General features: G+C 42.8%; 1 protein-coding gene across 1 annotated transcript in view; it reads right to left on the bottom strand.

Annotated features, from left to right (window-relative positions):
- Positions 1-14,274, bottom strand: part of LOC127569657 (superoxide dismutase [Cu-Zn]-like) — a 34,284-nt gene extending 20,010 nt beyond the window's left edge. Inside the window, exons 1-3 of the mRNA XM_052014457.1 lie at positions 14,203-14,274; positions 13,819-14,100; positions 8,615-8,711 (exon numbers count right to left, since the gene is read on the bottom strand). Coding sequence (XP_051870417.1) covers positions 8,615-8,711; positions 13,819-14,100; positions 14,203-14,274 — 451 coding nt within the window. The remainder of the gene's footprint in view (positions 1-8,614; positions 8,712-13,818; positions 14,101-14,202) is intronic.
- Positions 14,275-15,854: the final 1,580 nt, after the last annotated feature.

Here is a 15,854-nt window from a genome sequence, read left to right as displayed (position 1 = left end):
CCTCCAGCCAAAGTAATTCATTCTCCAAAAGGCAGTTGATCAAATTTTCAATGAGCCAGTGTGGAATGCAAATTCTCTTTTTTCTGGATTATTAATTTAGGCTTCTAGATTCTTCCAGCAATACAATCCCAACTCTACTGTAGCCTATAAGGGCTTCCTTCTCTTTGCTTATGGGAGAAATCGCAATACAGAAGGGCTCACAAAATCAGCTGGAAAGATATCTGGCTGAACAACACCTTTCAAATGTCAAAAATTAAGAATATGCCTCAAGTTCAAAAACATTCAAAAAGAACTCTCAATCCAGTAAAACAAACATTTTAAAAAATAAGGCATTTAAATAATCTAAAAATATTAAAACTTACCTTAGTTCATTACAGCTATTCTTACACCAGGTCTACTCAGCCAAGGTTGTTGGAGTGGATTCCCTACCTTTTGTGGAGTTAGCTCCTGTGGAGAGCCTAATAACAGAGTATGGTTGTGGAAAAATATTTTAAACAGCTGTCTGCAGCTTTGGTATTACTGCATTCTCCAAAATGGCAGACAGCTGCACAGGGGACTGTCAATAGATGTGCAGTGAAATTCAGACATATTCCTGCCGTATCTGGATCACTGTTGACTGTTAATAGAAGCCCACATTTAAGTTAGTAATGCTACTTAAAGAGTTGTGAAATTTATACACACTTTAAACCCATTCTTCACAGTCCCAAACACCATTGAAGAGCTTTAAAACACACTAATACTTTATTCTATTTTCTCCCATTTGCCTTCTTCACTGATGTTTGAGTTCACATTTAATTTCTAAATAAGAAGTCCAACTAGAAATTCACCCTGAACTAAAATGTCCACATTGGTTGAGATTTTGTTTAAAAACTGGTGTGGTCGATTCATAATACAGTTTAAGATGATTTTGCAATTGCATATGTCACTCACTACCAAAGCAAATATGTTTGGCAAGAATTGGTAAAGCAAATTATGCCTTTAGCTTTAAAATCAGCAAAACAACTGACAACAATTCTGTGAAAGTTTCAGGATGAATGGCAAAAATAAATTTTAATATACAATTGCATATCTGTCATACGTTTACAATACAAACTTGATACAAACACCACAAAAATTTTACATGCTTGTGGAATCTTAAACAGAGCAGGTCATTCTACTTGCCAAGAAAGGTGCCAATTTACTTACTTTGCTCTCTAAAACGTCACTCAGTATTTTATAACAAAGACCACTTGCTTGTTCCCAAAATAGTCACCACAACAACAAACCTATACATCAATTTAGGATTGAAAGTTTCAGACCTCATCAGGAATAATACAATCCGTTCTGATCAGCAAACTTCAGGCAGGAATACATCATAGGTCAACCAGAGTTAGAGCAGGATTAAATGTTGACAGACAGTTGCATGAACGATATGAATTCCCTTGAATCGAGAACGATGGGAGTGATATAAAAAGGATCTTCAAACAAATTTGATAATAGAAAGAAAACCAATTCAATTGTGGACAAAATCTAGAACCCACTGGCACAATCTGAACACTGCCAGTCTATGTAGGAATGGAATGAGGAACAAGTGTCCCTCAAAGAGGCCACAGAAGTAAAGATTTTTCTCTTCCCAAAACATAGTGGATGTTGATTTGAATAAAATTTAATATGGGAGACAGATTTTTATTTATCATATCATAGGATAGAGATATCATAGGAAAAAGAGCAGATGTTGATCAAAGAAGTTATGATACAGATGAGATGTGATCTGATAGAAGAGTTGAAAGGAGGCTAGTCTACTCCTGTTCTTATGTCTAAAGCTATTCGTAAATGACACTAATGTAATATAATAGGTATCATGAAACAAACTGAAATAATCTGAAACCATTGAAGAGCATTTGGTAAGGTTCTCCTTGTATAAATGAATACGTGAAAGCTTAAATCAAAAATGGTTGAAAATGCATGCAAAAGGTCTGCTCATGCAAAACCAGAAAACTTATTTATTAGATGCAAGGTAATTAGCCGTGACATTTATGGATAACCAGCATTGTGTCGAGCACTTGACTGCTGAGCATTTGCACTTTTGTCATATTGAAGGTTATTTTGTTTTTACAGCAAGTGAAAGAAAGGAGACAATAATGAAGACATGCATAAGGTTGATGACTGTTTACAAGTAACAGTGACTAAAGAGTTGAACTGATACTGTTGAATAGAAAGGAGAGCCATGAAGCAAGCAAGCTAAAGATTTTACTCATTATCCAATAAATTCAGGGTTTAAACATGTATGCATTCTTGTCCTGAAGCATGTTAATTGCACCAATTTTACATTATTTAACCATGTTTATTTTGTTTACAGTTGCAAATTGGTATTGGTTTATTATTGTCATTTGTACTGAGGTACAGTGAAAAACGTCTTGCATACGGTTCATACAGATCCATTCATTGCACAGTGCATTGAGGAAGCACAGAGTAAAAACAGCTACAGAAGTGCAGTGCAGGTAGACAATAAGGTGCAAGGTCATAAGGTAGATTGTTAGATCAGGAGTCCATCTCATCATAGAAGGGAACCATTCAATAGTCTTATAACAGTGGGATTGAAGCTGTCCTTGAGCCTGGTGGCATGTGCCCTCAGGCTCCTGCATCTTCTGCCTGATGGGAAAGGGGAGGAGAGAGAATGACCCAGGTTGGTGGGGTCTTTAATTATGCTGGCTGCTTCACCAAGGCAGCGAGAGGTATAGACAGAGTCCATGGAGGGTAGGCTGGTTTCCATGATCTGCTGGGCCGAGTCCATAACTCTCCACAGTCTCTTGTGGTCCTGAGCAAAGCAGTTGCCATACAAAGCCAAGATGCATCCAGATAGGATGCTTTCTATAGTGCATCGATAAAAGTTGGTGAGTGTCAAAGGGGACATGCCAAATTTCTTTAGCCTCCTAAGGAAGTAGAGACACTGGTGAGATTTCATGGCTGTGGCATCTACGTGGTTGGACCAGGACAGGCTATTGGTGATGTTCGCCTCAAGGAACTCGAAGCCCTCAACCTCAGCAGCGTTGATGTAGACAGGTAGATGTACACCATCCCCTTTCCTGAAGTCAATGACCAGCTCTTTTGTTTTGCTGACATTGACGGAAAGGCTGTTGTCATGACACATGTCACTAAGCTCCCTATCCTGTACTGACTCATCGTTATTTGAGATATGGCCCACTACGGTGATATCATCCGCAAACCTGTAGATGGCATTAGAGCAGAATCTGGCCACGCAGTCATGAGTAATAGGGAGTAGAGTAGAGGGCTGAGGACGCAGCCTGTGGGACACCAGCGTTGAGAATAATCGTACTGAAGGTGTTGCTACCTATCCTCACTGATTGCGGTCTGTTGGTCAGAAAGGCAAGGATCCAGGTGCAGACAGAGGTGTTGAGTCTCAGGTCTCAGAGTTTGTTGATGAGTTTGCTTGGAATTATAGTATTGAAAGCGGAGCTGTAGTCAGTAAACAACGTAGATGTCTTTACTGTCCAGATGTTCCAGAGACGAGCATAGAGCCAGGGAGACAGCATCCACGGTAGACCTGTTTCGGTGGTAGGCGAATTGCAGTGGGTCGAGGTTTTTCCGGGAGGTTGGAGTTAATGCATGCCATGACCAGCTTCTTAAAGCACTTCATGATGGTGGATGCCAGAGCCACCAGTCGGTAGTCATTAAGGCACGTTAACTTGTTTTTCTTAAGTACCGGGATGATAGTGGTCTTCTTAAAACAGGTAGGAACCTCAGATTGAAGCAGGGAGAGGTTAAATATGTCTGCAAATACCCCCACCAGCTGATCAGCACAATATCTGAGGACACAGCCAAGGACACCATCCGGGCCAGATGCTTTCCTCGTGTTCACTCTCCAGAAGACTCATCTTACGTCCTCAATATCCTCCCACGGGTTCAGTTGCATTGGAGGCTGTCAGGATGGGTGGTGACAAACCAATCCCCTTCCGTTCAAAACACACATAGAATGCGTTAAGCTCATCAGGAAGGGATGCAAAGTTGTTGACTATGCCGCTTGACTTTGTTTTGTAGCCCGTTTTTGCATGCAAGCCCTGCCACAACTGACGACTGGTCTGGGACTCTATTTTGAACTAGTATTGTCTCTTGGCATCTCTGATAGCTTTACAGAGGTTGTATCTTGATTTCTTGTAAAGGTCATGGTCACTTGATTGGAATGCAGCAGTCCTCAACTTTAGTAGGGAGTGGATCTCCAGTTCGTCCATGGTTTCCCGTTTGGGAACACCCATATTTTCCTCAACACATTAGCTGATAAAGTGATGGTGGATATGTACTCATCAAGGCTGGCAGCTGAGTCTTTGAACGTGGACCAGTCCACTGACTCAAAGCAGTCGTGTAGAAGCTCATCTATTTCGTTAGACCAGCACTGCACAACTTTCTGCACTGGATTCTACTGTTTTTGTTTGTATGCAGGGAGAAGGAGCACAGCCTGGTGGTCTGATTTACCAAAGTGAGGGTGAGGGGTGGCTCAGAAGGCATCTATGATGGTTGTCTAGCAATAGTCAAGGGTGTTAGGGCCCCTGGTGGGACAGGAGACATGCTTTCTTACAGATTCCTTTTTCTTACAGATTCCATGAATACATAAAACAGGGCAAGCACTCCTTCCAAATTGCCACGATTTTAAAGGAAGATGATATATACTGGACCAAGATTTACCATAGTTGCAGGTTCATCAGCAAATTGCACTTACAAATTCACCACTGATATTGCACTGTATTTGTGCTGTACAATGTTTATTTGACCATAGCACAAGTGAAATGTTGCATCAGACACCCATTGAGTATGGGGGGACAGATTTTGCAGATGCTGGAATCTGGAGCAATACACACAAAATGTTGGAGGAACTCAGCAAGTCATGCAGCATCTATGGATGGAAATAAACAGTCGACATTTCGAGTCGAGACCCACCTGAAACGTCAACTCTATTTCCCTCCATAGATGCTGCAAGATCCCCTGAGTTCCTCCAGCATTTTGTATGTGTTGACCCATTGAGTATGTGTTCTTGCTTATCTCCCTGATGAAATGATTGAATACAGCAAGAGCAATGGACAAAAAACAGAGAAACACTTGGGACAGGGTGAGAGTGCAGCAAAAGAGAAGATTGAGAGGGAGTGATCAAAAGGGAGAAAAAAAATAATTTTTTTTTTGAAAAAGAGAAAGTTATTCTAACTTAAGTGTTTCCAGTAATTAAAATGAAAATGCTGGGAACACTCAACAGGTCATGCAGCATCTGTAGAAAAAGAAACAGTTAACATTTTGGTTCAAAAACCCTTCAGTTCACCAGTTCTGATGAAGGATGTTTGATTTTAAAACATTAACTGATTCCACTGCCTGACTGTTTTCAGCATTTTGTGTTTTTAGTTCAGATTTCCAGCAGCTCCAGTTTTTTGATTTTAATTTGCTTCTGGAAATTTCTGCCCTGGTCCTTTTAATTTGGCCCACTAGAATGAGACACAAATCAACCAGCAATTACATTAGACATTCCAGGTGAACAGCGATTTAAATTCCAAACTGCAGCATACTACAATGTTCCATGATGCCACCACCAGCAAACTTCCACACCTTTTTCAGAATAGAGAACTCATTCAGAGTGACAGGAAATGGAACCAGCTCATACAATAGGAGAGACTGAAGTCGAGCTAGAAAAGAAAGACTCAGAGGATTGGCAAGATTTGAGATTGAGATCCAGGCTGATAGCCTGCAAGACAGAGACTGGTGAGTAGGGGAAGAGCAGTGCGTGAGATTAACTGAGAAGGGTGAATAGGTCAACTTGTATGATGATGGGGGACCAAATTAAGATCCACAAAAAGTCTTGGTGGTGGATGAAACAAAATGAAGGAGTGCCAAGCGCAAGCCACATTACTGCAGAGCCAGAAGCATTATTCCTGGAAAACATAAAAAGGTTGATGCTGGAATCTGAAACAAAAACAGAAATGCTGAAAGAACTCAGCCAGCTAGAACCGAGGAAGGGTCGCTAACCTGAAATGTTTACTGATATCTCTTTCCACAGATGCTATTTGACTGGCTGAGTTCTTCCAACATTTCCGTTTCTGTTTAGCATCTGTTCCTATCACATCAGCAGTTCCCAGTTGTTCCTTTAAGGGCAATCGTTTAGGTCACATTGGACTGAAACAAAAACAATCATATCTCACATAGCACAATATTAATATACTTAGCAAATTTACTTGCATTTTTTTAAAAATTCCTTTAACATTGTTAAGTATCCCAGAAGGCAAGAGCAATAAAGAAAGCCGCATTAGGAGATTTGGTCATCTGCTTAATATATTCGACAATGAGGTAGATCAGAGATACAGGAGGCATAGAAAGTTTTGTTTAATACTTCCATGGGATCTTAGTGTTGCTGCCAAAAGCAACATTTAATGTTCTACCTAACTGCCCTCAAGAAGCTGATTGTAAGCTACCTTTACAAAACTCCCAATGTGCTATCAAGGAATTCCAGGATTTTTCATCAATAATAATGAAGAAATTGCAAATATTTTTCCAAGTTAGGAAAATGTTCTCAAATAGTCACTGCCCTTCTTTCAAGCTGTAGAGGTCCTGCTTTTAGGAAATGCTACTGAAGAATCTTTCACAAGGTGCTGTTGTATATCTAGCAAATAGTATACATGGCAGCAAAGGTACATCAGTAGTGGATGAAACATATGTCTAAGAAGGTGGTTAGGATGCTCATCAATGGATTGCTATGTCCTAAATGATGACAAATTTCTTGAAAGTTGTTGCCATTGCATTCATCTATGTAAGTGATGAGTATTCCATCACATTACTTGGCCTGTACGTAATAATAAAACTTTTGGGAGTCAAAAAGCAAGTTACTTGCTGCAGAAAACCCAGCTCCAACCTACTCTTGCAGACAATTGATTTTCTGATCCAAGGTGGTCCCAATAATTCTCATGAGATGAAGATTTGGCAAGTCTAATTCCATGGAATCCTAAGAAATCAGAACATTGTGCGAACATAGGGGGAAAAACGTGTCTTCACCAGGGGGCAAACCCAACTAGGAGGGCTGTCCCACAGATCTGTCACACATAAATTGACAGTGGTAAACTTTCATCAAATATTGCAGCAATGCAAGGCAAGCCACAACCTACAAGTTCTCTTAAAGTCATTAGCAATTCTAGCCTGAATAAAAAAAACATTCATTCATCCCAAGACTAACTGCTGGAGCTCCTTAACCAAATGCACTATGGGGTTATCTTCAGGCTCAAACAGATCAAAGCATTTGCTCACTTAGACCATCCCAAAGGAAATAAAAGGTAGATAACAAATGCTGAATGCAGTGCCAGATTTCAAAATGACATCAAGGGAGGCCATTTTGGCCCTTATGTCTATGCCACCTCACTGAGGAATCCCATTTTCCACTTCACCCATTATGCCCACAATCTTTAATTTGATAAAGTCACCTTCTTCTTAAGCAGTCCCTCATAAGAACATAAGAAATAGGAGGAGTTGGCCATCTGGCCCATCAAGCCTGCTCTCCCATTCAATAAGATCATGGATGACCTGGCCGTGGACTCAGATCCACCTACCTGCCTTCCACCCCCCCCCACCACACCCCCTCCCCCCCCCATAACCCTTAATTCCCCTACTATGCAAAAATCTAACTGTATCTGAAATATATTTAATGAGGTAGCCTCTACTGCTTCCCTGGACAGAGGATTCCACAGATTCACTACTCTGGGAAAAGCAGTTTCTCCTCATCTCTGTCCTAAATCTATTCCCCCCAATTGAGGCTACGTCCCCTAGTTCTAGTCTCACCTACCAGTGGAAACAACCTTCCTGCCTCTATCTATCCTTTTCATAATTTTATATGTTTCTCTGACATCCCCTCTCATTCTTCTGAATTCCAGCGAGTATAGTCCCAGCCAACTCAATCTCTCCTCATAGGTTGAACCTCTCATCTCTGGAATGAACCTGGTGAACCTCCTCTGCACCGCCTCCAAAGCCAATATATCTTTCCTCAAATAAGGAAACCAGAACTGCATGCAGTACTCCAGGTGCAGCCTCACTAGTACCATGTACAGTTGCAGCATAACCTACCTACTTTTAAATTCAATCCCTCTGGCAATGAAGGCCAACGTTCCATTTGCCTTCTTGATAACCTGTTGCACCTGCAAACCAACCTTTTTTGATTCATGCACAAGCACTCCCAAGTCCCTCTGCACAACAGCATGCTGCAAACTTTCACCATTTAAATAATAATCTAATCTTCTATTTTCCTTTCCAAAGTGGATGACCTTGCATTTATCAACATTGTACTCCATCTGCCAGACCCTTGCCCACCAACTTAACCTATCTCTCGCTGTAGACTCTCTGCGTCAGAATCAAAGACGACTCCAGTTTTGTGGATTCTGAGGTGACTAATGAGGGAAAAATAGGAGTCATAATTTGCAGAGGGCTGAAATTTGTCTTTTTATTCTAAAAATTGCTGGGTATTTTAGAAGTTAATTTATAGTTTGCATAATTAAGACTTCATCCCCAACAATTTCTGGACCAAAACTTTCACCCCTTCATCCATTAAACATTAAAACAGGGCATTTCGACTTAAAAACTGACAAAGAACTGTTCATACCTTTGGAAATATCTCCAAAAGTGTGGACATGTAGTCCATGTTTTCCAGGAGTCAATCCGAAAATTTCCCCTGTTACAGTGGTTGTATGGCCACCTTCCTGCAAAATATTACATATTTTATCTTTTCTGTTCCAGGATTTAACTCAGAAAATTGACAAATGCTACAAGACAAAGATGAAAACGTTGTAAATATACTGCAAGCCAGTCAGTATTTGCAAGGATACAGGTCAGTCTGTGCAATTTCAAACTTCCATTTGTCAAGAACAATAGTCGTGATGAAGCCTGCACACCTGTAACCTTACTGGATTGGTTGTGCCTGAGAAACCAGACAGACACCAACGATCAGGCCTAAGAATTACATAGCACAGAAACCAACCCTTTGGCCCAACCCGTCCATGCTGACTAAGGTGCCTTCCTGAGCTGGTCCCATAACTCTATTTAGCCCATATACCTCTGAACCTTTCCTATCCATGTTCCTGTCCAATTTTTTTTTAAAAAACATTGTAATTGTACCCACCTCTATCATTTCCAGGAGCTCGTTATATATGCCCACCACCCTCTGAAAAACCTTGTACCTCAGGTCCCCTTTAAATCATTCCCTTCTCATCTTAAACCTATGCTCTCTGTTTTAGACTCCCTCACCCTGGGAAAAAGACAGTGACCATCCACCTTATCGATGCCCCACATGATTTTATATAATTCTATAAGGTCAGCCCTCAGCCTCCTTTGTTCCAGGGAAAAGAGCCCCAGCTTATCCAGTCTCTCAAAGTCACACAGCACAAAAGGGACCTTTGGCCCAACTGGTCCATGCCGACCAAGATTCTCATCTACACTAGTTCCATTTGCCCATGCTTGGCCCGTCCCTCTAAACCTTCCTTATCCATGTACTTGTCCAAGTACCTTTTAAAAGTTGCTCATGCACCTGCCTCAACCATTTCCTCTGGCTGCTCATTCCATATACTGACCACTCTCTTGGTGAAAAAGTTGCCCCTCAGGTTCTTATTAAATCTCTCCGCTCTCATCTTAAACCAATGCTCTTTAGTTCTCGATTCCCCAACCCTGGGAAAAAGACTGTGTGCGCTGACCTTATCTATGGTCCTCGATTTTATATACCTCTATAAAATCACCCCTCATTCTCCTACGCTCCAATAGAAAATATTCCAACCTGCTCAACCTCTCCATATTAGTCAGTCCCTCGAGTCCCGGCAACATCCTCGTCAATCTCCTCTGCACTTTTTCCAGCTTAATGGCATCTTTCCTATAGCATGGTGACCAAAACTGAACACAATATTCCACATACAGCCTCACCAACATCTTATACAATTGCAACATAACATCCCAACTTCTAGACTCAATGCCCTGACTGATGAAGGCCAGCGTGCCAAAAGCCTTCTTCACCAGTGTCTACCTGCAATGCCACTTTCAGGGAACCACATATTTGTAGTCCTAGGTCCCTCTGTTCGACAACAATCCCCAGGGGGTCCTCCGTTCACTGTGAAAGTCTTATCCTAATCTGTCTTCCCAAAACGCAAAACTTCATACTTATCTGAATTAAGCTCCATTTGCCATTCCTCGGCCCACTTACCCAGGTGATCAAGATCCCTCTGTAAATCCTGATAACTATCTTTACTGTCAACAAAAACACCACCTATTTTAGTATCATCTGCAAACTTACTAACCAGCCCTTGTACATTCTGATCCAAATCATTGATATAGATGACAAATATTAATGGGCCTAGCACCAAGCTAGTCACAAGCCTCCAGTCCAAAAAACAACCTTCCACCATCATCCTGCTTCCTACCATCAAGACAACTGAGTACTCAATTGGCTAGCTCTCCCTAGATCCCATGCGATCTAACTTTCCATAGCAGCCTACCATGCAGAACCCTTATCAAGGGCCTTACTGAAGTCCATATAGACTACATCTGCTGCCCTGTCCTCGTTTACCTTCTTGGCTGCTTCTTCACAAAAAAAAACTCTCCTTGTATCTCAAACCCTGGCAACATCATTGTGAACCCTTTCTGCACCCTTCCTAGCTTAATCACATACTTCCTAGAGTACAGCAACCAAAACTGCACACAATCTAATGAAGACAACCATGCCATATGCCTTCTTTACCATCCTGTCTATTTGTGTTGCCACTTCCAGGGAACTATGTACTTGTACCCCATTTCAGGGGGTGGAAGGGTGGGTTAGCAAGCTTTCAGATGACACCAAGATTGGTGGTGCTGTGGATAGTGTGGAGGGCTGTCGAAGTGTACAGAGGGATATTGATAGAATGCAGAGCTGGGCTGACAAGTGGCAGATGGAGTTCAATCCTGAGAAGTGTGAGGTGGTACACTTTGGAAGGACAAACTCCAAGGCAGAGTACAAGGTAAATGGCAGGATTCTAGGCAGTGTAGAGGAGCAGAGGGATCTGGGGGTTCATATCCACAGATCACTGAAAGTTGCCTCACAGGTGGATAGGGTAGTTAAGAAAGTTTATGGGATGTTAGCTTTTATAAGTCGTGGGATCGAGTTTAAGAGCCGCGAAGTAATGATGCAGCTTTACAAAACTCTGGTTAGACCACACAGAGTACTGTGTCCAGTTCTGGTCACCTCATTATAGGAAGGATGTGGAGGCGTTGGAAAGGGTGCAGAGGAGATTTACTGGGATGCTGCCTGGATTAGAGAGTATGGATTATGAGGAAAGACTAAAGGAGCTAGGGCTTTACTCACTGGAGAGGAGGAGGATGAGGGGAGACATGATAGAGGTATACAAAATATTAAGAGGAATTATCTATTGAGTGGACAGCTAGCACCTCTTTCCTAGGGCACCAATGCTCAATACAAGAGGGCATAGCTTTAAGGTAATGGGTGGGAAGTTCAAGGGAGACGTCAGAGGGAGGTTTTTCACCCAGAGACTGGTTGGTTCATGGAATGCGCTGCCTGGGGTGGTGGTGGAGGCTGATACGTTGGGCAAGTTCAAGAGATTGTTAGATAAGCATATGGAGGAAGTTGAGAAAAGGATATATGGGAGGAAGGGGTTAAATAGTCTTAGGAGTGGTTTGAAGGCCAGCACAACATGGTGGGCCGAAGGGCCTGTATTGTGCTATATTGTTCTATAGTTCTACAACGCTCTCCAGGGCCCTGCCATTCACCGTTTAAGTTCTGCCCTGGCTTAACTTCCCAAAATGCATCACTTCACACTTGTCCAAGTTAAATTCCATCTGCTATTCCTTTGCCCGCTTCCCCAGTTGATCTAGATTGTGTTATAACAGTAAGACAACCTTTTTCAATATCCACTATATGACCTATTTTGGTGTCATCCACAACTTACTAACCACCCTACCTATATTCTCATCCTAATCATTAACATAGATATCAAACAACAGGGAACCCAGCACCTATCCCTGCAGCACATCACTGGTCACAGACCTCCAATCTGAAAATCAACCTCCACTACCATCCTTCCACCAAGCCAATTTTGTATCCAATCAGTGAGCTTACCAGCCTGTCATTCCCTGGCTTGTCCTTGCAGCCCATCCTAAATAAAGGCCCATCATTAGCCACCCTCCAGTCTTCTAGAACCTCACCTGTGGCTAAGGAATATACAAATATTTATTTGTATATTCCTTAGCCCCAGCAATTTCTTCCCTTGCTTCCCACAATGTCCTAAGATACACTTGGTGTTATAAGAGGGATTTATCCACCTTTATGCACCTCAAGACCTCCTCTTTTGTAATGTCCTCCCACATTCCAAAGACATACGGGTTAGGAAGTTGTGGGCATGCTATGTTGGTGCCGGAAGCGTGGCGACACTTGTGGGCTGCCCCCAGTACACACTACACAAAAGATGCATTTCACTGTGTGTTTCAACGCATGTGACTAATAAAGATGTCTTGTCTTGTTTAACAAGATCACTGTTTCCTTCCCTGAACTCCCTAGCTTCCATGGCATTCTCCACAGTAAATACAGATAAGTATTTAAGACCTCACCCACCTTCCATGGCTCCACTTAGATGACCACATTGTCTCCCTAGTTACCCTTTTACTCGATATATTTATAGAAATTTTAAGATTCCCCTTTATCTGCCAAGGATACCTCATAAGCCCTTTTCTTCCCTCCCAATTTCCTTAAGCGTACAGGCAACCCCCACATTATGGCTTTCGGGTTACAGAAATTCACCCTTGCAGAATTAACAATTAACTACCCAAAAATTTGAAATACAGAATAAAATTCATTATCATGGAATCTATGTGGGGGGGAAAAATAAATTAAAGTTTTTCAACTTGCATTTCTTGACACATGCGAGATAATGTGGTTTCACATTACGGAAAATTACAATACAGCTACTTTCTAGGAACACAACCCCACCACCCCCAAATGTGGGGGTCGCCTGTACTCCTACATCCTTATACCCCTTAAAGGACTCATTTGATCTCAGGTGCCTATACCTGAGATACGCTTCCTTTTTCCTGACCAGCGCCTCAATATCCTTCATCCACAAGGGTTCTCTAATTCTGACGGAGACACAGGAAGGCGATAATTCCTCGCCCCCACCCCCTCACAGATGCTGCTGGACCCACTGAGTTCCTCCCATAGATTGTTTGTTAATCCTGCCAGCCTTGCCCCTCCCTCCAATACAAACCTACCGTCCCTGAACTCTCCCGACCTCACTTGCAACATCCTCCCATTTGGTTACCTTTCTGCCGTGTCCGCCCCCCCCCCCAGAAAACGTTTCTTTTAAAGTCCCCCGTGACTGTAAAGCACCCGAGAAAATTTGCGCGATGGTGTAGAAGTAGGTGAACTCGTTAGGAAAGAGGTGTCACCTCAGGCAACTTTTGAAATGTGTGGAGACGGCCTGGTCACCAGCCCGGCCGGGCACCGCCAGGAGCCTCTGCGGACACAGCGGGGCCGCCCGCCGGCCGCCCGCCGACCGTTGCTTCCCAGGGGCGCGAGGCGGCTTCGGGCGCCGCGCAGCCGTTACACCCTCCCCGCAGGGGAGGGACGTCGAGCCCCCCTCCACCGCGCCATCCCGCCCGGCACTCGCCGGACCGCACGGTGAACACGGATCGGGCGGCCCAGTGCGGACACCAAACGGAGCGCAACGGAGTCACGGCGCCAGCGCACGGGCTTCGTTTAAAAGTCGATTTCCCGCCGCAGTCCCGAGGACCAAGAACTGCTGTCGCCGCAGGTCCGAAACTGTTTTTTTTCCCTCTCACCCCTGCTTTCAGATTAATTGTTCCAGAGATGCCGCCGGGACCCTTCAACACGCAAACCGCCTTCGTGACTTCCATAATTTCCCTCCTGACACAACGGTCGGACCGAGGGCGAAGGGACTGCGCAGGCGCCCCGCGGCACGCTCCTTGCGCATGCGCATTTTGAAAACGGATTTCAAATCCATCAACCCAAAAGGAAGAGCAATTCAGGATAAAGATTCTTGAGAGCGCTCTGGGAGCAACAGTGATTCTTGGTAATATTAACATAGTTGTCTCTTGACAATCCTTTTAAAAGCACAGAAATAAAGTATACAACGTTGCTGCAAAACTGGAAGGTAATCAATCTTTAATGAGAAATATTACGAAATATTAACTTTCTTTTCTTACCCACGGTTGGGTTAGTTTTCGTTTTGTGTTTTCATGCCAGGCAGGAATAATTCGTGTAGTTCCTGCATCCATTCCTTTAATGTTAGCCGTCTTTTACTGCAGCTTCCCAATCTATCACAACCAATTCTTCCCCAGTTTGCTTTGTTTAGGTGTAGGACTCTGGTTTAGAGTAAGAGTTGTACAGCATTAGAAACGGGGCCTTCAGCCCACCATGTCTATGCCGACCATCATGCCTATCTCCACTAATCTCACTTGCCTGCATTAATTCCATATCCCTAAATGCCCTGCTCCTTTTAGTACCTGTCCAGATGTTTCTTAAATGTTGTTACTGTTCCTGCCTCCACCGCCTCCTCTGGCAGGTCATTCCACATACCAACTACTGTGTGTGTGAAAGGTTTCGTATTGAACTACTTCACTCCCCATCATGTTACGTCGCTCTTCTCCAATAAATGCCGTTCAGCAAGATTATTAACTGACCGTTTTTTGTTGCACAATATCAAGTCTAGGATAGCCTATTCCACACCTGGCTGTTCTACATACTGTCCAAAATCCTTGGATATTTGGCTCCCAGCCTTGGTCACCCTGCAGGTTCATGTCCACAATCGCATCTTATCCATTTGTGCCTAATTCATCCATTTTGCGTATTTACATGCAGTATGTTGAGGTTTTTCTTTTTTAGCAATATAACATTATTTTGTTCTCCCTCTCTAATGTCTTGCAATGTCTGCATCTCGACTCCAGCTCCTCAGTACGGAGCTGAACTTCCTTGAGATATAGACATTTACTGCATAATTACTTTGGACAAAAATGGACACAAGCTTCCACATATTGCAACATCTCTTGTCCTCGCATTATTTTGTTAGATTAATAAATATGAATCAAACTTCTCATTTTTAGTGAATTAATTCAACGAAATTGTTATAATGTATTTAAATGCTATATTTTTGCTTAAAACGTAGCCCACAGTCAACACTAATCACTGATCTGGCTTATCTGCGGTGCCATGATGCAGATTTTCTCTGTTGCAGCTCCATTATAACAAAGTCCCTTCCTCAAAAGCCTGCACTCCGAGGACCACCTTGCTTTCTAACTTAGAAGTCGTGCTAACTCGCCCGACTTCATTTGATTTCAATTGACAGTTAACCTTTGTAACATGTTTCCCAATGACAATGGGAGGCATTGCAAAAGCAAGTTGTTGGCGACTCCTGCGTTTCGCCCGTTCGGGGTTACGGAATTCGCCCTTACAGAATTCACAAATTACTACCCAGATATTTGAGATACAGAATAAAATTCTCTCTTACGGAATTTATGTGGAAATAAAAGTAAAGAAACAAACATTTTTTCCAACATGCATCTTTGACGCACGTGCAGATGATGCAGTTTCGCATAACAGAAAATCGCGATATGGACTATTTTCTAGGAATGTAACCACCACCACCCCCCCCCCCCCCCAACAGTTATGTGGGAGCCACCAGCATTCGCCTCAGCAGAAATCTGCAAAGATGTGATTTTAAAAGTAACTAGATTGGCAGGAAAACTTTGCCAGCAAATTTTGTAACTAAATTTGGAGCTAGACTGTATTCCCGTTGTAAGCAATGCCAGCATTCTATTTGCCTCCCAAATTACTTGCCCCATCTGCATGTTAACTTTAA

Source organism: Pristis pectinata, chromosome 4 (genome assembly GCF_009764475.1).
Source record: "Pristis pectinata isolate sPriPec2 chromosome 4, sPriPec2.1.pri, whole genome shotgun sequence".
Classification (NCBI taxonomy): domain Eukaryota; kingdom Metazoa; phylum Chordata; class Chondrichthyes; order Rhinopristiformes; family Pristidae; genus Pristis; species Pristis pectinata.
This window is presented reverse-complemented; position numbering and strand designations above follow the sequence as displayed.